At 35.4% G+C, this 23279-nt stretch overlaps 3 protein-coding genes across 3 annotated transcripts in view; 1 reads left to right on the top strand and 2 right to left on the bottom strand.

Moving 5' to 3' along the window:
- Window positions 1-252: 252 nt before the first annotated feature.
- On the top strand, window positions 253-5759 carry LOC140172100 (uncharacterized). The gene is made up of 5 exons (XM_072195446.1): window positions 253-416; window positions 2093-2316; window positions 3395-3453; window positions 4071-4697; window positions 5407-5759. Exons 1-5 carry the CDS (start codon window positions 290-292, stop codon window positions 5408-5410), a joined length of 1041 nt encoding a protein of 346 aa, XP_072051547.1. The 5' UTR covers window positions 253-289; the 3' UTR covers window positions 5411-5759.
- Window positions 5760-8256: 2497 nt separating this feature from the next.
- On the bottom strand, window positions 8257-9522 carry LOC140172046 (uncharacterized). Its single transcript, XM_072195393.1, has one exon. It carries the CDS (start codon window positions 9520-9522, stop codon window positions 8257-8259), a length of 1266 nt encoding a protein of 421 aa, XP_072051494.1.
- Window positions 9523-19060: 9538 nt separating this feature from the next.
- Window positions 19061-23279, bottom strand: part of LOC140171132 (annexin-B12-like) — a 41026-nt gene continuing 36807 nt past the window's right edge. Inside the window, exons 15-16 of the mRNA XM_072194313.1 lie at window positions 20211-21609; window positions 19061-19840 (exon numbers count right to left, since the gene is read on the bottom strand). Of these exons, the coding sequence (XP_072050414.1) occupies window positions 21550-21609 (60 nt within the window). The 3' untranslated portion in view covers window positions 19061-19840; window positions 20211-21549. The remainder of the gene's footprint in view (window positions 19841-20210; window positions 21610-23279) is intronic.

A 23279-nucleotide genomic window follows, 5' to 3' on the forward strand; every position in this document is an offset into this window, starting at 1 on the left:
AGATCATTGTTAGATACAAAAAACAAATAAATAGTTAGAAATGTACCTGATAATATTGCCAATTAGTTGTAAAAACACAATGTTTGCTTTAATTTGTTTTAGAAATGTTTGAGTTTCTGACATTGATTGAATATAATCGATCGTATTCCATGTCACGATGTGTGATGTGTAGGCCTATGTATTGTTATGATCACGAAAACGGAAGTTACTAAAATAACAGTTTAGCTACCAAGCTTGTTAACATACTAATTATCTTGCATTGTTTTATAACTTACGACTCAAGATAATAATGGCTTCTGCCGTGTGTTCGCGGCGCAGCTCAGCAACTTCAACTCGAAGTTCTGTTGGGACAAATGCAACTTGGTTAACTCAAAACGGCAAACATGCGATGGGCAAAGGACAGGTATTATATACAGGTAGGTGATATCTTTATTAAATATTTTATGTAGTTAAGTAAAAATAGTAAATGTCCAGACGTTTCGTTTGACTTGATCTTTTATCATTATTTACAATACTTTAATATGCACTTTACTTCAAGCAGCAGAACAGATGGTAATTTTGGAATTAGTAACACCCCTTACTAGCTCCTGTAGATTTACAATGCAGATTTTTACTAATTTCAAGATACTTTTAGAGGTAGAGAAATATATCTATTATTGCAATCTTACAGCAACAAAAATGAAAAAATAAACCCAGAACAAGGTATACTAGTAGAAAAGTGCAGAAGCATTGGAATGCTGGTCCTATTATTTGGATAACTAAGTCTATGTAATGAAATTATTAGTTTCCCGTCACCCGCCCGCATCACCTTTTCAATTTGACCAAAACTTTCATTATTTTCATAAAAAAGTCAAGTATCTGAAAATGAGATGGAAATAATCAAAATATTGGAACACTCAAAATGTCTGACATACCCTGCTGATCATAATCAGCAGTTTTTCTTAGGATGTGGTAAATAATGGAAATTTAAGGATTACCTCATCATGTTTCTAGTGATTACAGAAAAGAAAAAATGTGATACTTCACAGACTGATCAAGTTTGAAATTTATAATTTTGAAAATAAAATTTGATGTTTATAGGAATTGCATTCCCCATTAATCATGTTAATTTATTCAAGATATTCAAAATCTGTTTGTAATGTCTGAATGCAGTCATAATATTTAAACAGGCATATTGATGCATTGTAAAGTGAGTTGACTTTTATTTATAAGAGTTTACTTTAACTTAGTCAATATGATACCTTGGGTTACAATAGCAAGGAGTCAGTTGGGCTATGCCAGTTGAAATCCATACACCCATATGGAAGATACTCTCCCACATAAGGGGTGTAGATTTTAAAATAGAGTCACCCATTCAGATAACCCCATTTGAAATTCACACTCCCTGTGTGGGAGATTAAAGTCATGTTTTCCATAGGGGGTGTATGGATTTCAACTGGAATAGTCCACTTTCCTACAACAGTGTCTATCAGGTTTGCAAAAAGTTTTAATCCCACTTTGCTGACCCATTAGAGGCATGAAAAGTTACGCAACAAAAATATATGCCCAATGTTTTTCAGAAATCACTTTTGCTTTTTGAGATGAGTCCACTTTTATAACATTGTATGCATGTGAATCTGATCAAAAATAGTTTTTCAAAAACTCCCATGAAACAAAATTCATTAAAATGAGGTTAAATTTAGTTTTCACCTCAAACACTCCTTTGCTCTACGTTCATACACACCCATCTTTTTTCATTGAAAAGGTCACCATGACAGCAATATGCTAATGGGACATTCCAGTTGAAATTCATACACCCCCAGTGAAAGACATGAGTCATGACCTTAATCTTCTACACAGGGAGTGTGAATTTCAAATGGGATCACCTGAATGGGTGACTGCATTTGAAAACTACACTCCCTGTGTGGGATATTAAGTTCATGTATTCCCAAAGGGGTGTATGGATTTTAACTGGAATAGCCTAATATTGAAAAAAAAAATGAGGTACAATAATGTAGAACATGTCATTGCATTTTTTTGCAGAAAAAAATTATGGTTCAACATAATATTAATTAATTACTAACTAAAACCTACATCTTTTTTATATGGACAGGCCCCAGTGGTATTCGTGATTACAAAGTTAATGTTGTCACTGATGACAGAATGGTTGGAATAGGCACTATGTCTGCAGAAGGGAGTGCTGAAATCAATTACATATGGCGTGAGGCACCTGGAACAGCGCCACCAATACGTAGAAGCGCATTTGTGGGTGAGGTTGGATGGCTTATACCACAGTTTAAAGACTGGAGAAGTTTCACAAGTGGTCACCAAATAACAGTAAGTTTATATTTCGCTTATATGAAGACATTTATATAGAGTGAAATGGGCTATGTGCATCATGATTTAAGGGTACTATTTCCCTGGCCAATTTTGTGCCTATTTTGTATTTTTCTCAAAATTATAGCACATTGGTGACAAGTAAGATATGTTTATTATAGGGCAAGGACTACAACTACTGTACTGTAAATCCAGCAACTCAAAGCAAGTAATTATTGATTTATTGATCAAATATTGGTTTTCCCTCATTTTAGACTGCAACTCCTTAACTGTTGTCTGTGCTGAAATGAAATTTCCAGTGCAGTAATTGTAGTCCTTGCCCCTATAATATACATATCTTACTTGTCCCCAATGCGCTATAATTTTTGAGAAAAATGCAAAAATAGGCACAAAATTGGGCAGGGTGTAGTACTTTATCTCCCACACCGAGGGTGTAGATTTCAAAGAGTCACCAAATCAGGTAAATTTGAAATTCACACTCTCTGTGTGGAAGATTACGGACATGTCTTCTGTAGGGGACCCCAGGAAGAAAATCTGTTTTTGTTTTTCATTTAGAGGAGGGGGTAGACCTGCCCCCTATGCAGGTCTGTTATGCATTGCTTAGTGCAGTTTAAATTGAAGTTCGAACATTCACTTTTGAAACAGTCCCAATGTATGCTCTTGATATTTTAAAAAAGTGATTAATGAGTCCCAGCATGTTTTCAAAACCGTTTGCAAGATGTTAGATATGGTTGCCAGAAAACATTTATAAATGTTTGGTGATATGAAGGGTATAAAACATTTCAATTACATTTTAAAGACATTTTAAAAAGTTGCTGCAAAATATTCTAAAACAAAGTAAAATATTTGTTTTAAAAATTTGGAAATAAAATCTTTTACAATAACACTTTCAAAACATTTTAAAAATATCTTCATGCTTTTTGTTTTGTTTTCACAAGCAAAATGTTTATAAATGTTTTCATTTCATAACTTTAAAACCAATATTCAATGTTTTTGAGTAAATAAAAAAAAAAGTTTTTGTAGGATACTTCAGAAGTTTCACAAAGAATGTCAATTATCACTTTTTCTCCAATTACAGCAATCTGAATTCAGTAAAGCACAAGATGAGAAATTTACTCACAGGTGGCAGGAACCATGGTAAGTACATGTATGGGGTAACTTTTAAACTTTTGAAAATGGCAGAAGAGTTAACATATCACTCTCCTGAAGCTGTTAATTTATTTACGCCTTCCCCTCCCTCCCAAAATCCTGGTTATGCCACTGGTCCCCATAAGGCGCTTCTAAATTTTCTTCAGGAGTGGAATGTGTATAGTTCACCTGCTAACAACATACCTTAATTAACAGCTTTTTAAATTAAAAACTTGAGAAAAATAAAGGTGAACAAAATTTGAGAGTGAATGCAAGGGAGGGCACATGAACATTTCTGTCAAAAGGAATTGGGATATCTCTCAAAAGTAGGGAGGATCAGTGATGTAAAACAGCTGGGATTATTTTCAACATTGTGCTGCAGTCCATTGTAGTTTCATGTATTTTATCAACATGTGATTATTGTCTACATTTTCTTTAAAATTATCAAATTTACCTCAGGATATATATTGAATGAAATATTCAACAAAAGAGGATCATTGGGTCCTGAAAATGAGTCAATGACTGAGTGCTCCTATTTCAATTTTGATGACATGTAGTTTAATGGAAATGAAGAACACTTTAGTTATTCAATTAACTTATCCACTTTTAACTTTTTTTCAATTCAGGTATCCATCACCAACCCACCCAGACTACAACAAGCAATATAAATTTCGCAACACACCATACAATAATGATACATCTCCAATGTATGCCCGCTCCAAGACTCCAAATCCCTACGCTACTCCACCACCACAAACAGCTACATCTCCTTATCAAAGGCCACACACTGTTGCTGCATTCAGACAAGACGAGAATCCTAACCTACCATCCATAGATGGTCACTCTAACTCCAATAGTCGGCCAGGCAGTGGTGGTCAGTACTCGTCGGCCAGTGGACACTCAGTGAGTAGGGCTCATGTAGGAGGTAGACATACTCCTGTAGGTAGCAGACCCTCTAGTGGTACTCAATCACATCAAAGTTCAGTGGGACATAGTGGTATACAGGACAGTAGAGACGGGCATAGTAGACCAAGTAGTGGTGCTTCTAGTTATATCAGGGACTCCCATGCAAGTCATACAGGATCCTATAGGAGTAATACAGGATCCTATAGGAGTCATATAGGATCTCATAAGGGATCTATAGGAAGACGTGGTGGGTCAAGACATAGCAGTGCCAGGAGTGGAAGTGTTAAAAGAATGAGTGCAACACCTCAAGCAACAACTGTCAGTAACCAGTATGGAGGAGGGCACAGGTGAGGTCATCTCATGAATATTCATTGCTTTTATACATTTAATGATCAAAGTTGCAGTTGATAATACCATTTTAAATTCCCTCCCTGTAGTAATATTGCATTTGTACTCATAATTCTCTATCCCTTCTCTTGATTACAAATATATACAAATATCTAATTTTGTCCACAACTTGTGGTCCAAGACCACAATAACCTGTGGTTCAGGACCACAATGCTAAAAGCAAAATGCTGCAAGTCCAGCAGGGTTTAGGCTGCCGCCGCTGCCGATTTCCATAGCAATGACTTGCAACCAATGGAGTTCCAATCAGTGTGTATGGTGCTAGACTCTGATGCATAAGGGAGGGGGTACTCAAGTTTGGTTAGGGTGGGGATGTGCATCCAAGAAATTTATACACATTTACAAAGTAAATTGGACCATTTTGATGTCATTTTTGGCCACATTTAAAAGGTGGCCATTTTTATAAAATGATAGGACCGAAATGAGACTCATGTTTACAGCACATCCCCATAATTATGGTCTTTTGTCACTGAGTGTAGTACCCCCTTAAGGTCAGCATGTTTTAACAAAATGAAAAAAGTTGAAGCATAAAATGAAACATATTGAACCTTTTATGCCAGATAAAATAGACCACATTCTTTTGTTTTATAAACACAGCTGTATAAAAAGTAAAAGAACAGTGTTTACTTAACAGTTTTTCTTTTCTTTTAGATAAACTCTTCAAATAGACCATGAAGGAGAGATGATGTCGGCCTTGCTGATCTACACCAACTGTGAGGGGTAACAGCATGCAGTATGGACATTACATTGGACTTGGGTCATACTATTTATGAGAGGAATGGTGATGCAAGTGATGTTGATCCTTGGAAATTGCCAAAGGAGGATAGTTTCTACAATTCTCTGAATGAAACAGTAGTAGATATTATGTTTTTATCACTCATACAAAAATTCTACAGTTCATTAGTTGATTACCATTCAATATTTTTAATATCAACAAACCCTGTTTGATAGTTTTTACCATCATAACTACGCTTATACTGCACAATATATTATGACACTTCTCACCTTAGCCAGACGTATGTGTGTTGTGTACATGCAGGAAAGGCTGCTTCTTGTGAGATTTGCAAATTTTGTTGTGTTTAAATCATTGGAAATACAAATATGTAATAGCAAAACATGTTTTTGTTAACAAATTAGTATTCACTGTTGTAGTGTGATGTCATTGTCAAAACTGATGGTTTTAACTGGTTCGACTGTGTTCTGAACCATGATCAAAATGCTAACTCAATGGGTTGCTAACAGGTGTGCAAACCAAGCTAGTAACCAAGGCATGATGTATTCACTATGATGGCAAATATGTTTTTAGAAATTTATAACATTTATGTATGAGTGATACAAAAATAAATACCGTCATAAATTTGTGTAATGGTAGAAATATAATCACTCTGAGGTATTGTTCCATTCCACTTGCCATACTACTTTGTGAAGTTAAACAATCCCTCATTTACCCTCTGATTATATTACAACCATTACATTCATAGATGGATTTAAGGGATCTAGAATGAGCGTTTATGGTGTTTCGACAGTATTTTTTGTGGGACATGAGAGCACCTCAGACGTGTCGAATTGCATTCTGAATACTGAAGCATGTCTTTCTGATATCAAATAATTTTCATTTTTGAAATTCACGATATAATACAAATTTTATGACAAATTATTAAAATTTGATATTTTTCAAATTTTTGATATATAACAGTCCTCGAAATAAATTTTTAAATCCAATGATATATTCTTAAAGTGTATGTAGCTGGGAGGAAAAGCCGACGATCAATTGAAAATTTTGACCTTTTATATTGAAGATATGGATTTTTTCCCAAAAGACCTTTTTTTTGTTGGTGTTTTGGGAAAAAAATCCATATCTTCAATACTGAAAGGTCAAAATTTTCAATTGATCGTCAGTTTTCATCCCACCTACATACACTTTAAGTATAAATCATCAGATTTATAAAGTTTACTTCAAGTACTGTTAAATATCAAAAATATCAATTTTTAATGATTTGCCATAAAAAGTGAATTACATTGCGAATTTCACAAAAAAACAAAATTATTTGATATCAGAAGGACATTCTTCGTATTCAGAATGCAATTCGATATGTCTGATGTGCTCTAATGTCCCACAATAAATACTGTCCAAACGCTTCAGTTTCAGTTTCAGTTTCGGTTGTCGCCGGTAGGGTAGACAAATTGTCCACATTTCGCCAACTTCATTAGATTATATTGACTTGACGCGCTTACAGGACTAACTTGAGAACTTCTAACAATTGTTCAGTTTTTGTTTAAAATCTCTAATGTAGATGCTGCTGTGACTTCCCCGGGCAGCTTGTTCCAGTCTGGGATTGTTTGGTTGAAGTATGAAAACTTATTGATATTGAGTCTGGTGTGTTGCCTTTGATATTTATGAAGATGGCTTCCCCTGGTTCTGGTGACTTGTGAAGGAATCAGATAATCCTCGCTCTTGACCCCACCAGTCCATTTGAAATTTTATACATCATTGTAAGTCTGTCATTCTTTCTTCTTTTTCTAATGTTTCCCAGTTCAATTTAGTTAACATATCTGTGACACTGCTGTATCTGCTAAAGTTCGGCTACAAAATCTGGCTGCTCTCCTCTGCACCATTTCGATTCTGTGCTTATGTATTTGGGTATGGGGGTCCCAAACAATACTGGCATATTCCAATATAGGTCGCACCAGCATATTATATGTGCAAGTTTTCACGTTGGTTGTACAGAACCAAAAATTCCTCCTGAGAAAGCCGAGCACCTTGTTTGCCTTATTAATTGTGTTTTTGATGTGGACACTCCAAGTCATTTTATTATCAATTTCAACCCCTAAATATGGATTGGAATCTACCTCTTGCAGAGTCTCGCCACAAAAAGTAAATGAGTGCGTTGGGGCTCCTTTTTATAGGAAATTAAGATGGTGTTACATTTCGCTGGATTGAATGACATCAGCCATTTATCCTGCCAGTCTTGGAGTTTAACAAGGTCTTCTTGGAGAGTTGCGACATGGGTGTTGTCCCTCCCAGCAGTGTAAACTAAGCAATCGTCGGCGAAAAGTCTCACCGAGCTTGACAGGTTATTTGGCAAGTCATTTATATACAAAAAAAATAGGAGCGGCCCTAAGACCGTTCCCTGCGGCACACCTGAAAGCACTTTCGGCGATGATTTTTCTCCATCACAAACAACTTGCTGGTTGCGTTTAGTGAGAAAGTTGTTGAGCCAGGCGAGGAGTGAACGCTAATACCATAAGTGTGAAGTTTGGACAAAAGCCTCTCATGCGGCACCTTATCAAAGGCTTTTGAAAAGTCTAATATTGCGAGATGGGTAGTGAGCCCTTTTTCCAGGTTTGAGGTTAAATCATGAGCCGTTAGTAGAAGCTGGGTAACTGTTGAGCGTTTGGCCCTAAAGCCATGCTGTTGGTCAACTAGGATGTTCAATTTCTCCAGGTGCTTCATTATGTGCGAATGAATTATATGTTCAAGGATCTTGCAAACAATGCTTGTCAAAGACACCGGCCGGTAATTTTCAGGCTTGCTTTTGTCTCCTTTTTAAAGATCCCAACTATGTTAGCTTCGCGCCACTGCTTCGGTAAAATTCCTTCATCCAGCGAACATTGAAAAAGCTCAGTTAGAATTGGAGCAAGTTCATCAGCGGCTAGCTTAAGAAACCAAGATGGCAGTTGGTCTGGGCCAGGAGCTTTGTTTGGAGATAAAGTTTTCAGCTGTTTAAGCACGCCATCCGAACTTACTAGCAGGCGAGGTATTTCTTCATAGTTCTCACAATCAAGCTTGGGGACATTGTCAGTTTTTTCTTGAGTAAAAACACTAGCAAATTGATGTTTAAGGGCTTCTGCTTTGCCCTTAGCATCACTGATGACACAGTTGTCGACTTTGAGATCAGAGATTCCAACTTCCTCACTTTTAGTTTTTTTAATAAACGTCCAGAAGGCTTTTGGATTTTCCTTGATGTTATCCGACAAGTGATCAGCAATGTACTCCCTTTTTGCCTTTTGCAAACTTCTGCGAGTGGTTTTTTGGATCACTTTGAATCTTTCCCAGTCTTTCTCCGATCTAGATGCCTTTGCTTTATTGTAAAGCCTCTGCTTACAGCGGGTTAATCTTCTGTGTTTCCTGCTGAACCAAGGTAAATCATGCCGGGTAGAGCTCATTTTAGATGGTACGCGTCTGTCCATAATGGCTTTGATTTCATTTTCAAGAGAGTCCCATTTTTCCTGCACAGTGTTGGTATTCATGTCCTTCCAGCTTTGCTGGTATCTAAGAAAATCTTCTTTGATGCCTTTCTCATCTGCCTTCTGTCTGATGAAAACTTTCCTTTTATTGGGCTTTTTCCGCTTTGGTTTGAGGTCAAGATCCACACAAACAATGTCATGATCACCCAGTCCTGGTTCAACCACTGCACTTCTAATGATATTGCTATTGTTCGTAAATACCAAGTCCAAGATGTTGTTCCCTCTGGTGGGTTTTGTAACAAACTGCACAAGTCCATGCTCAACAGTGGTATTTATCAACTTATTAGCTGTACGCTTACATGCCCATGGTATTGGCAGTGTACATAAATTGATCCAATCAGCATTTGGCTGATTAAAGTCCCCACAAATGACAATGTTGTTATTTGGTATTTTGCGGTTGATTTCAGTCAGTGCGTCTTGGAGATGATCAACTGTCAGTGAGTCATCATGCTTTGGTTTGTATACCGTCCCCAACAGCAGAGAGCTTTGACCTTTCAGTTCTATTTGATTCCACAACATTTCACCTTCAGATGAAAAGTCTTTCTCTGTGACAATGATGTCCTTTTTTTTTTTTTTTTCAACCCCACCATGGTCATCTGTTTTTCTATCCCTTCTATAAACATGGTAGTTTTCAGGAAACATCTCTGAGCTACTGATGTCTTTGTTGAGCCAGGTCTCAGTTCCCTGAATGATATCTGGTTGATGATGATGGATTAATTGTTCAAAGTCAGCATTTTTGTTTTTAATGCTTTGAAAGTTGATGAGCAAAATTTTGAGAGAGTCCCGCGCATTCACTTTAGACTTTCTCTTTTTAGAATGTTTAGGGTCCGAAGGGCTAATCGGTGAGTCAGTGTCATTCTCTGGTTGACCACCGGAAGTTTCACAAGCAGTACAAATCCAATCAAACGATTTTGTGAGTAGTTGATCGTAGTCCTCCTCACTCATACCAATACAGTCAATATGAAACCACTGTTCGCACAAATCACAAGGTCCCACAGCTAGGTGGTGATTCCGGACATGCTGCTTACAACTGCCACACGGTGCTGTGCAGTTTTCGCAGAACCACTCCTTTCCACCATCCCTAATTTCTTTGAAGATATTCAAATCACCAATGCTAGAACACTTGAAATGTTTCCACTCCTGGCAGTCATTACAACTCACTTTTCTGTGGTTTTTGTAAATTTTGCGATTACATGTGGTACAAACCAGCTGTGTGTTTGGCCCAGGGTTTAAACTGATGTCACCTGCCAGAACAAGGAGAACACACAAGCCAATGTGTTTGTTTGGCTTAGATTTTATCTTGCGGAGAGGAGTATTAAGAGTCAACATGTTACCCCTCGAAGCATTTACATATATGGACGGTCCATTGATGCATTTATTATGATGAACAAAACCCTGATTTGTTATCTGTTCAAGTGAAACGGTATCTCTGTATTTAGCACTGTTCAAGTTTTTCATACCAAGGGTTTCTCTCACCAGTAGTAGGCCAAGAGTTATTTTGTAAAGTATGATATGGAGATTCATTTTGATGACAAGCTAAGTAGACAATGTTGAAAATGGAGACTGGAGAATTGTCTTTTTTGTTAAAAATATCTAAGCTACGAACAAGAAATTGCCACTTCCCTTTATTGATGATGTCCTCTTCAAGTCCCAGTTGAATCAAACCACTAAAATAGTACTGAATCCAATCCAAGGCGAAGTCACTTTGGAATCCAAGATGGCTACCTTTCCCGCCACTGGAGGTAATGTGATGTAGGCGTTTCCCCGCAAAAATATGCTTGTAGTTTACAATGTAAGTTGCAGCGATCCCGGAGTTATTCGATTAAAAAGTTTAAAAAGACACTTAAATGAACACAAATTATCCACTAGCGTAAAAACAACGAAAATAGTAGAAGACAATTAGGTTTCCTTTGCTTTCCTCGTCAGTGATGAGTAGTGTAAACTCCGCCCAATTTTGCTACCCGTAAAATGGCAGTCACGCTGTCTTCAGTATACAGTTTAAAAAGTCAGATAAATAATCACGCAAAAGTTCACAAATATAAATATCCACAGTAGTAAAATATCGCAGAAGTTCTCTTGGTAAACGATGATGAATAAAAATACACGTAGAATTGAAAAACTTAATAAATAAATCGCTAAAAAGACGGAGCTATTCCCGAGTACGTCCTGCTCGCGCGCTGCCAAGTCAATGCGTACATACGTTCATACCCCTTCCCTTAAAGGAGGATTTTGTGATCCTAGCATCCTCTTTTTATGACATTTTTCAGTAGATATACACGAAAAAAGCGTATTCCCCAAATTTCAGTTGATTCTGATTTTGCGTTTGTGAGTTATGTATAATTTGTATTACACTGCTCCATAGCCTGGCTCCATAGGCCACTGTTGTAATTTCGTTCTGGTATACCAGAACGAAATTCAAATTTGACCATATTTTTGCTAAATGAATTAATTTGCAAGAAATTTTTGGTATATAAACATTATGTAGCCAGAGGTTTTCAGTGGTATGAAAATTTCAACTTATTTTGAGAAAAGTGGGGGGTTGAGGCTGTGGATCACGAAATGCCCTTTTAATATAGACGTATGTCTTCTGATTGGATAGAAGTACATTAGGCCAAAAAAAATAATTGTTTGTCTTCATAGCTTTGAAAGAGGAGGTGCGGGCAGGTGGATTCTTTTTTTATCCCTGGACCTAACTAGAGCTAAATGCTAGAATCATTCATGGTGACTTAAAATAAACACCATATTTTTGTTCCTTCAATAAAGATATAATTTGTGTGAACTCATGTCATACAAATGTAGTCTGTTAATGATTTCAAAATGGCTTGCTTGTTGAGAATGCCTATTGTAGTGTTTGAAAGAGTACCACAAATGTGACATGATCAAGGGGAATGAGTCACATGTCGACCCTGGTTGAAAATTTGTTTTGCATAAGTTTTTAAAGAAGACATTTAGAGCTTTCTGAAACTGAAAACCCCATGTTGATATGACCTTTCTTTGCAAAGTTACATCCATTTATCCATTGCTGAAAACAATATAAAACAAAAGAATTTTAACACTTTCTTTGCCAATATCTCAAAATCAATATTAGCGACATCCGACTCATTTCCCTTGATTGTGTCACAAATAGTCTAAACAGGCACCTTTGAAAATGTATCCTGTAGTCTGTAGTTTATACTCTGTAGTGTAAGCTTGAACAACTCAACTACTTCTACTACGCATTTTAACCTTTTCAGGTGCACGCTTTATATATTACTATTTCAGTATACTCATATCCTGGTGTTGAATTTAAAATATGGTAATATGGCCTTAATTTTAATTAACATTTTTCTAAAACTATGGTTTGTACAGGTTGTATCAAAATGATTCGTACCAATCAGTTTTGATGGTTATTGAAAAGCCTACTTCTTCCAAATGCAACATGGGTCCTCTTGAAATGACAATAATTTATTGTTATATGAATGTTTATGATGATTTTATTTAATAAACAAATTATACAGACCCCATGTTACATATTGACGTGGCAGTCATGTCCATAATCACTGGAAACTGATGGTACTAATCATTATGATACAGCCTGTACACTTTAGCAGGTTTTCATTATTCTTAATAACTTAATCTTAATCAATAACTTTAAAATGGTTCCTAACACTTCAGCTGGTTCTGAATAAACTATCACCTGTAATTGGTAATATGAAACAAGTAGATTATGAATAAACAAATAAATTAATAATTGATTACTGTCATATTCATTTGTTATCCAGAGGTAGAAGATACTTTGCATTCTTTAAGGTGGTACTACACCCCTGACCATTTTTTTGCCTATTTTTGCCTTTTTCTCAAAAAAATTAGAGCGCATTGGTGACAAGTAAAGACAACAGTTGTGGAGTTACAGTCAAAAATGAGGGAAAACCAATATTTGATCAATAAATCAATAACTACTTGGCTTGAGTTGCTGAATTTTCAGTGCAGTCCTTGCCCCTATAATATACATATCTTACTTGGCACCAATGCGCTATAATTTTTGAGAAAAATGCAAAAATAGGCACAAAATTGGCCAGGGGTGTAGTACCCCCTTAAGTTTACTTTGCTCAATAAATCATACATACTGGGTGTCCCAAAAAGGTTACATGTTGATTCTTGAATGAACATACCTTCTAAAAGGATTTTGACTTCAGATACACTAGACCAAGTTTCAGTGTTACTTGCCTACTGCTTTGGGAAACCCTGTTTACTCTTGAATGGCATCAGCTCCAGATAACGTGGCTACTGCTTTGGTAAAATGGGCTAGTCCAGTTGAAATCCATACACCCCCTATGGATGACATGACCTTAATCTCCCACACGGGGTGTAGATTTGAAGGAGTCGCCCATTCAGTAACTCCATTTGAAATTCACACTCCTTGTGTGGGAGATTAAGGTCATGTCTGCCATATGGGGTGTATGGATTTCAACTGGCATAGTCCATTGTCACAGCTATGCAAATGATGAGATAGTGTCATAGATTCGGCCTCTTTTTGCTATACCTTGATTCACCTCCAGTTTGGTAGCGACATTGATGCTCGCGGTTGCATCGCATGCCTGCTGAAAACTGTTAAAATTTGATACTGTGACATATGTACCAACATCACTACCATATTTGATGTGATCTAAAATTTAGTAGTGTATGACCAATCTATTCAGACATTTGTACCCATCTTACATTCCAACACCAGGTGCAGGGTATGATGTAAATAAGATCACAAAAAGTTTGATAAATATTTCTTATTTCATCAAAATTTATTCTTCAAATATTCAATCTGTTATGATTCAAATTGGCAGTAAACACAGATTACAAAATATTTGGTGAGTCATTGAAAGAATACATGGTAACATGTAAATTGTACTTGATACAATGTTGATACATCTTAATGGGCTGTTCCATTCAAAATCCACATTCTGCATGTGGAAGATTTTACTGCAGTGGGAAATTGATAAAATCAGTTGCCTGCAATAAGAATATGGCTGGAATTCCTCAGTTGGGCAGTGGATTTCAAATGGATTAACTCAGTAACATGTTCCGACAAGTCTTACTATATTAACAGGAAAAACATGTAAAATTAAAATTTCGAACCTCATGAACAAGTACTCCAACATGGAGGAAAATACATCAATAAATTTGGAATCATAAAACATAATTCTATTCAATGATGTTGAAAGTTTGTTTGGCTTATAATTGGTATCGGGTTTTGTGACTGAGCAAGTCAAAACTCGCGTTCGTGTAAATTCACATAAGTGTGCGCCAATCATGCAACACGCAACAGTGCCATGCCCAACAGCGTACATGCCATTCTATATCAACACACAAAGTTATTTTTTCTCCAATTATAAGCCAAACAAACTTTAGTATAAAACGGGATGAGTGAAATATGATTTCAATGATGAGTAATGGCAAGCAATACTTACTTCCAGCAAACTTATAGTTATACTCTCTTTAAAAGAAAGGGAAAAGAGCCACAAATGATATATACATAATTATACACAATATAGTTGTATCTACTCAGAAATTGAAAGATCACATTTTGTTGCTATTCACAAGTTTGAGATGCGTGATGTGTAATTTACCACTAGTCAGAGTCATAGCCAGGGGGAAGCATATGCCCTGTGAACCTTTCTTGGGGGAAGAGGGGACATCTAAATGAGGCTGCATGGTGTAAAAAACAAACTTTCTTTATGTATGATTGCGTAATAACTACCGGCATTGTTATCTTTTATTGAAACATGTGTATGCAATAACACTAGATAAGTAGACACCATGGTCATGGTGACACTCCTTTACAAAAATATATATTAAATCTCAGTGTTTTATCCTTTTTCCCTTTTATATAAATTATTATAAATTATTAAGAAATATTCTTGTATTTCCAGTTGTCACAAAACGTAGCTATGCCCCTCCATTCAATTAATCAATACATTTAACCTAAAAAGTGTGCAAAAATAGTCACAGTGGGTATCCGGCTACAAATACAAGCACATTCAATACAAGCACATATCTGCAAGCACAATAGTTTCAAACGATAAACATTGATGAGAAAGACTATGAGTCAAAACATACAATAATTAACACCAATTTAAACAACCTATGCAACCACCACCATGACATTGTCATTTAAGATATAAATCATCTCAATTATAACAACTGGAGTTCGAAACATATGGTAATACTGCTGCATGGGAGGGTACTTGAAGATTGCTTCAGAGCTCATAAATTCCTTCAGATCATCATCAGGCAAGGAAGGGTTTTGAGTGTGTGAATTTGGCTGCTTTTTGGCTTATTCAGACAGGAAAACAGAATCAAAACTGGCAACATACAGTCTCATTCCTCTTGATCCTGTCACAAATGTGCAAATATTTAATTTTATAATTGGCACTCAAAGATATTTATTAAAACACCCTTTAAAAAATCTTTAAAGAGGGATCAGTGGTGATTATTTGCTGCAAGCGGGTGTCAGCTACATTGTTTTTGCTGTCAAATTTGGTGATTTCAAAGATTTGTACTACTAAAAAGCACATAAATATAAGATATTACTGTATTAAGTGTATCATAGAATGTTGGGGTACTTGATACCAGTCACATTGTTGTGATTTGGGTGGGGGAAGAACCCACATTTTGCAGCATGAAATTTTCTCAAAATGAATCAACCTCTTTGAGTGGTTGTAGTAAAATAAATTTGTGAATGAAAATTTCACACATTCTTGACAGTAGCAATATTTGCAACATTTTTATGCACACACATTTCATGCTTTATAGTATAGAGGTTATCCATGTTACTCATGGCACTGGTTCCCGTAGTATTCCTCATTCAAACCAATTCAATGCACGACCTCAGAGTTACTTGCTTGACTTTGGCGGGCTATTTTGAAACAGTCATGGTTGCACATGCAGGTACTTCTTTTGAAAATCCTAAGCAAGGTATAGCAGTCGCCGATAGGATATGAAGTTTATAGAACACGGATAACCTCTACATGGAACACAGGTGACATTTGTGAATGAGCTTTTGGAGATTTTCAAATTGGTAACAATTTACAGGTTCAAAAAGATTATAAATACTTTTCCGAAGTACTTCAATTTTAGGCACGTCATGATTTGTTTTGCTACTTACAAATTCATACATTATATTATCATTCTTGTTATGTAGTCAATCTGTTTATGTTACATAATTTCCCACTTCAAGAGCCATGCACGATATAAAAATGAACTTCTAAAATTTGTTTCAACCCAGATTTGTTTGGGCATATTTGTAACGTTTCCGCATGTTCCAATTAACACAGAGTTGGAATCAGCCAAATTTGTTGTGTTTATAGGACAACAGAGCAATTTTGAATGAATGTCATAATTTTACAACATTAAATCACCCATAGGGCTCCATGTTAAACTGTCAAGATTCCCTCCATTTTACCTCAGTATTTATGCTTAAAATGCACAGAAAACATTCCTGACAGTTACAACTAATATTATTCCATTATTCCGTAAATTGTGGCTTAAAATCCTGAATCATAATTGTACAGTTATTTGCAGTGCATCAAGTGTAACGTCTTATTCGACTGCTTGACCTTATTTTGCATACACATAAAACAGGCATAATATCCACAAGTCATGTACAGCCATGTTGTACGTGTATATAGGCCTATATCACATTTGGAGCCCGCATTAGTAATAACACTGCATACCAGAATTCTGTATAAATATGATACTGATTTCATGTTCAAGACACTGTTTTCCAGTAAAATACTATTATCTTTAAATGGTGTAAAAGGCGAGATAAATATTTTTAAAAGTGCACCATGATTTTCAGTTTACTATTTGTTTATCATGCTCAAGATAAGTGAGTGCAGTATGATTATATATATATCTAAATACATTTACCATAAAAGATAAAGTGATCAAAATTACAAAGCTATATACAAAAGGAATAAGAAAATATTATTTCACAAAAGTAACACTAATACAATATTAATAAAGTTGCAAAAACTTTGAAGCATGTATGAAACAATTAGTTACACAAAAAAATTACAATATCTTCATAATTTCAGAGAGGGCATTCTACACATTTGGACAGTCATAATCAGGCTTATTACATTGATTGCATACCCTAGGTTTTATTGTCATTGAGGTATAGGACTTTTTATTTTTTCGGAGAAGAGCAGGTAAGGCATCTACTTGATTATATTTCTACATGTTCATACTACATACTCTGAAAATTTTAGAAAATTTGCACTTGTCCGTTTTTTTTAAATCACATTTTTGTTCCTAAAATGGGGGTTATTGTGCCCTCAACGGGCACTCTCTCCATAGAGCTACATGTAAAGACCAATTAGAGAAAAATGGCCCTAAAATAAAACGGACTCGTTCATTTTTCCTCAAATTTTGCATATGATGTAGATTTAACATCTTGAATGTAATCCAAGTGGTGTCGTTGCTGCTCTTCTAAATTCATTTATAAAATGTCCGCCCAGACCAAGGTGCATACCTCAATGTACATGTTGAAAGTGTGTGCAAAAAATAATACAAATGAATTGGGCATTTGAGCGATTTGGTAAAAGAGTGTTTTATCAGGTGCATGTATATTCTAAAAGACAGTAGCTACTGCAAGCTACAACATCTGTTTTTCAACATGCATAGGCCTGTTTTTGCCAATGAGTCAGTCAGGATTGACTTTTTTTCTTTGAAGACCATGAATGACCATAAAAATCACAGAAAGCTTGAAAAATCTGAAAATTTGCAAGCCTATTTTGAAAATTTTCTGAATACTTCAATCCACATAGAAAAAAGCATGCTGTTTTCAATTTCACACAGCTCAAATTGTTTAAAAATCCCCAAAATGCAAAATCTGGGTCAGCTGGGCCCGTAGAATAGGGTTCTTTTCATTGCCTGAAGCTCAATATCACCTTACATTAATTTTTTGTGATGTTGAAATTGATACAATTTCTTTAAGGTCTATGGCAGGAAAACAACACATTTGCAACTATGAAAATGTCAAGAATCCACTGAAGAACTGTGACATGATCAAGGGGAATGAGTCACATGTCGGCCCTGGTTGAAAATGAGTTTTACACATGTTTCTAAAGAGGACATTTAGAGCTTTCAGAAACTGAAAACCCCATGTTGATATGACTTTTCTTTGTGAAATTATGTCAATTTATCAATCGCTGAAAACAACATAAAACAAAAGAATTTTAACACTTTCTTTGCCAATATCTCAAAATCAATATTAGCGACATCCGACTCATTTCCCTTGATCGTGTCACACATTTCATGCTTCATCGTATTCTGGTATGCATCCAATAAGTAATCAGGCATAAGACTGCACTTTCCTACAAAAAAAAACACTGAAAATGCGTGTGAAATTGGGCAAAAAGTACCGAAAACAGGCTGAAATTAAATAAAGTTGCGGATATTTTGCCTAAAAAAACACTGAATTCAGTTTTTAAACTGAAAATTCTCAATGCCTGAATTAATAAGTAGGTTATTTACTGAAGTGCTGTAGAAGTGATGCTTAGATGAGCCACGGAAATTCCACGGAAGTGACATTCTACTTGCTCATGTGAATCAATTAAAATTCACACTAAAAATAGGCTATTTACTGAATTACTGTCATAAAAATTACAAACAAACATAGAACATGCTTATTTATGAGTTTGTGATTTATGCTAATTGCATGCTTGTGACAAACCAATCACAAGCTTGTCACCAGCTTGAGGCTGAAAAGTATTTATACATGTACATGCTTGTGTAGGTTATTGGAATGTGGTGTGATCAAGCAAAATCAGTCTCAAGTTGGCATGTTTAATTTTCAGTTGTCTATGATTGCATTAATCATTTGTAAAGCTACATTTTACAGAAACCCCATTGAAATTGAACATTTAGTTCCAAAGATATGAACAGTTGGAAGTGTTTCCAAAACAATAGGCAACAAAAGAAATTATTTCACTTTGTTTGGCTATATCTGAAAATCAAAATTTCTGACTTCCAACTGATTTTGCTTGATCACATCACATATTAAAAATTTCAAATTGCATGATCAAAAAAACATTGAAAAAAGCTCTTATCAAAAAGAAATTGTGAAAAACAAAACTCTATACAACTGTTAGATAGCACCCAAATTACCAATAACTATATGATTCCTGGCAATATTTAGTAAAAGTAAAAATACAGTAGACTTACTATATTAAGCACAATATTGATCAACAAGTGACAATCATAATTGATATTAATATGACCATGATACACCTATAGTATGATCAGCTTGTAATCGGCGGGAATTGTTAGGTTTTGACCACAACCCTTAAATGGACTAGGACTTAAATGATAATTTGTAATGCTTCTGGCGAATTGTCAAGCCGATTACGAGCTGATCAAACTATAGCATGGCATCACATTGCTCAAAAGTTGTCAAATTGTAAACCATTAAATATGCTAACAAAAAATGTACGATTTAAGGATTCTATTGTTGCATTGCTGTGTAATTACATCACCGTGTGAATGCAAAAACATGTGTACAGACTAGCAATAGCTCCCGTTTGTATTATTACAAGGAACCAACTTCATGCATAGCTGCTTCATATATTAACCAATGGAATCCAAAGAGTCCTAGTAAATGCATAAATTGCTCTTTATGTATTAACCAATGAAATCCAAAGAGTCCTAGTACTTGTTAAAAGGAGTAACTTGGGATGGGGAATTGGTCAACACAAATGCAACAGGGAAAACCAATATCTAATAATCACTATGTTGGCTGTGCTGCACAATGCATATAGAACTAATTATTTTTTACATGTAGCAACTTTTCAATTCTATTTCACTTAAGGTGACGCGATCTTTTGTTGGTCGAAGCAACCAAAAAAAAATTGATTTTCATTGTCTAAAGCAATATATTATTGAAAAATAACACTTTGATGTTTTGCAAAAGTTCATTCTACAAATTATATACTTTAAACACTTGCTTGATTTATTGTGTTTAAAGAGTTATGTACATTTTACAAAAGTGTTGTTGTTTCAGTCCTCTTTACAACAGAACTCAAGAACCACAGGACCTACAAAGTATATCTGTGATATTTAAATTCTTCTACTCACTCGCTATGACATGACCAATGCAATTTTTTCCCAAGCTCACTACCATTCGCAAGATGCTGTAAACTACCAAATCGCAACAGGTTAAAATAGTTGCTAACCTTAATAATATGTTTTTGCACTCACACAACTTGCAACTTATCACAATCAATAGGCCTTTTCTTAACAACCATAGTCCTTAATAAATGCATAAGCTAACAGATCATGCTGTAAATCATATTCATGCTATAATAAATTATACATACATGTATACCAAATGAATAAGCAGCGAGATCAGTATTATCTAATTGCATTAATAGCCTTATAAACCATTCTTTTCGTAATAAAATAACATTTAAGAAAGAACAGGTAAAGTAATATCCATCTTGCTTGAAGTATGAACTATTTTTGTTTGAGTTGATACACAAGTTTGGTTTCATACCAGAACAAATACCACATCGCATGCATCATCCATTCTCCAAGGACTGTCAACTTGAAACATGCACTGTGTTGTGTTAAATAATCCTGAGCACAAGGAAAGCAGCAACTCTCACTAAGCCATCAAGCCTTGAGGTGGCTTGAAGAATACCACAATGCATGCATCATCCATTCTCCAAGGACTGTGAACTTGAAACATGCACTGTGTTGCATTAAATAATCCTCAGCACAAGGAAAGCAGCGACTTTCATATGCCTTGATGTGGCTTGAAGTACAGCCCACATCAACTCCCTTACACAGGTACAACAGTGATCCAACATAAAAATGTTTGAGCTTTGACCTCACTAGTGACACTCCATTGCCTATGCTGATCACATCATCAACAAATGGCCTTTGTATGGTCTGCCAAATAGAGCAAGACTAGCTGAAGTTGATGCAGACTCAACGTTGTATCATCTGTAGGACCAGTGCTAAGCCCAACTGTTGACCCATGCAAAGTCCTCCTTGGCAGTCTTTGCAATTAATGTGCTTCAAAGTTGATGTTCTTAGAGTAATAGACATACTTAATGCAAAATAACCAGATGCACGTTTGTTTAAAAATCGACATCCAGTATTTTATGTGCCATACAGAGGAACTGGAAGAATGCAGGGAACTTGGAAACTCTGCTTACTGGCTAATTACCGGGAGTCACTTTCATATGAAATAGCTGCCAAAATGACCGCCTTCATGTAAAATTTCACTACTAGGGCACTGGTACCTTGCTACAATCTTTGTTATCTCTCTTTATTAACAATTAAGAGCTTCTGCCATCGTAGACACATGCAGTATTCAAGCAGTCAACATCGATGTAATTTTTCACAAATTGGTTCTATATTAAAAGCCAATGTATGTGTGTGTGAGTATTGATGATATACTTCAGGCAAGAAAGAGTACACTCAGTACAGGTACAGCTAAGCAGTAGATGTGCAGGCAATATAATTGATATGTAACACTATCATAGCTAGGAAGTCATTGTGAGTTAGTTATTTCTCTCCTCCAACCAAGGCCAACAGAATTTTCTTGTAATCACCTGATGTATCACCCTGTATCAAAAAAAAACAAAGACAAATAAGATGAGTAGTTTGCATTAGGGGTGTAAATTAATGGTTATTTGTCTAGCCGTTTAAACGGACCACAATCCGGTCGGTTAACCTGGTAAAAAAAATCTTTAAAAAAAAGTTTTCCGCGATTATTAGGTACTTGTAAATCCCTCCTGTCTACAGGAGCACCATTGGGAAATTTAACCCCATTTTAAAGTTATTTTTACTTTTTTCAATTTATTTCAATAAAACGCCCCTTTGGAAAAATGCAACGCCTCGGGCATTTATTACAGACAATCTGGTAGGTCAAGTGGTTCTCTAAATTCGCCGAAAACTTATTATTATGTTTAAACGGTTAGTGATTTTCCTAAACGGATAGTGCATTTTACGGTCGGTTAAACATGAAACGTGTAAACGTAGATACCCCTATACTTTGCATTAATGTCTCTCCTCTACTCCTGATCCCACAAAATTACAGCAATATTTTTTTAAGATTACAAAGATATTATCTTGTTTTGTCAAATGATACATAGCTAAATCCTAATCCTTTACTTATTTCTAACTAGCAATAAAAGTCAAATTTTAATGGAAATAAGGGCCAAAAACATGGTTTTCGTATGCTGTGCCAATCAAGTCCAAAGACTCATTTTAGGTTATGCATTTTAATTTTTGGAAAGCAAATTGTCTGATATCTTTTATATCCAATTATCAAAATTAATATAAATACTTAAATTTATGAGCAAACTCATAGCCCATACTGCAAATTTTGAATGCTAAGTGACTGCAATTGTAAGCAATCATTTGGCTCATTTACCCACAAAGTGAATAACTATCGAAATTTGACTTGGACTGACATTTAGAACTAGCAAAATGATGCCATGTTTTATTTGGTAAAACAGGATATTTTTTATCCAAAAAAAATTAGTGCTGTATTTTTCTGGAATTGGGAGTAGTTTATTATTTCCCAGGTCTAATATTCTGTTGAACAAAGTTTTAATTGATTTTACTGGTTCAATTCATTCAACTGGTTTCAATTGTGTTTCAATAGTGTTTTTCTGGTTGCATTTATATAGTAAAACAGGGGAAAACCCTATCTCATTCACCTGCTTATTAGTGTGGTCCCCTTCTCACATTTATACTAGTCTTGCATTGCATTAACTATCTTACTTTGTAAAGAGTCCAAAATTCTTGTGTTTAGGCGACGAAAAAAGAAAACCCTGTTCCGACCGACCCAGATTATGAACAAAATTGGGAAAAAATATTTTCCTGTACAAATGAATGCCGACCCAAATTTCAGAAATTTCAGGAACAAATTTTTGTTTTTGTATTTTTTCAAATTGCAAATTATTTACAGATTTTGGAGATTTTTTGGGGTCATTTCCAAAAAAAAAAAATAAATAAATAAAAAGGCCGAATCGACCGACCCTATGTGAAAGATCCGTCCGCCCGTAGAACAGGGTTTCTTTTTTTCGTCGCCTTATTTACATTTGTTTACTGTAAGTTATTTACCTTCCTCAAATTAATCTCTTTTGAAATTTGTAAAACAGCCAAGGCAGCAGGGCTCACTTAAGCCCTTAATGGATTTGTGCAAGGCTCCACTTTGTGCATAACTCCATTACACATACTTTGGTTATTTTTTTACAATGTTGTCTTGTAAATATAGCTGAATCATG

Source organism: Amphiura filiformis, chromosome 15 (assembly GCF_039555335.1).
Source record: "Amphiura filiformis chromosome 15, Afil_fr2py, whole genome shotgun sequence".
NCBI lineage: Eukaryota > Metazoa > Echinodermata > Ophiuroidea > Amphilepidida > Amphiuridae > Amphiura > Amphiura filiformis.

What these genes read in the sequence shown, in the direction of transcription:
- LOC140172100 (XM_072195446.1), top strand. Translation starts at nt 290, where the DNA reads ATGGCTTCTGCCGTGTGTTCGCGGCGCAGCTCAGCAACTTCAACTCGA. An exon ending in CAAGTGGTCACCAAATAACA is followed by an intron (nt 2,317 to 3,394) that starts GTAAGTTTATAT and finishes CTCCAATTACAG; the next exon opens with CAATCTGAATTCAGTAAAGC. An exon ending in CACAGGTGGCAGGAACCATG is followed by an intron (nt 3,454 to 4,070) that starts GTAAGTACATGT and finishes TTTTCAATTCAG; the next exon opens with GTATCCATCACCAACCCACC.
- LOC140172046 (XM_072195393.1), bottom strand. Translation starts at nt 9,522, where the DNA reads ATGTTGTGGAATCAAATAGAACTGAAAGGTCAAAGCTCTCTGCTGTTG.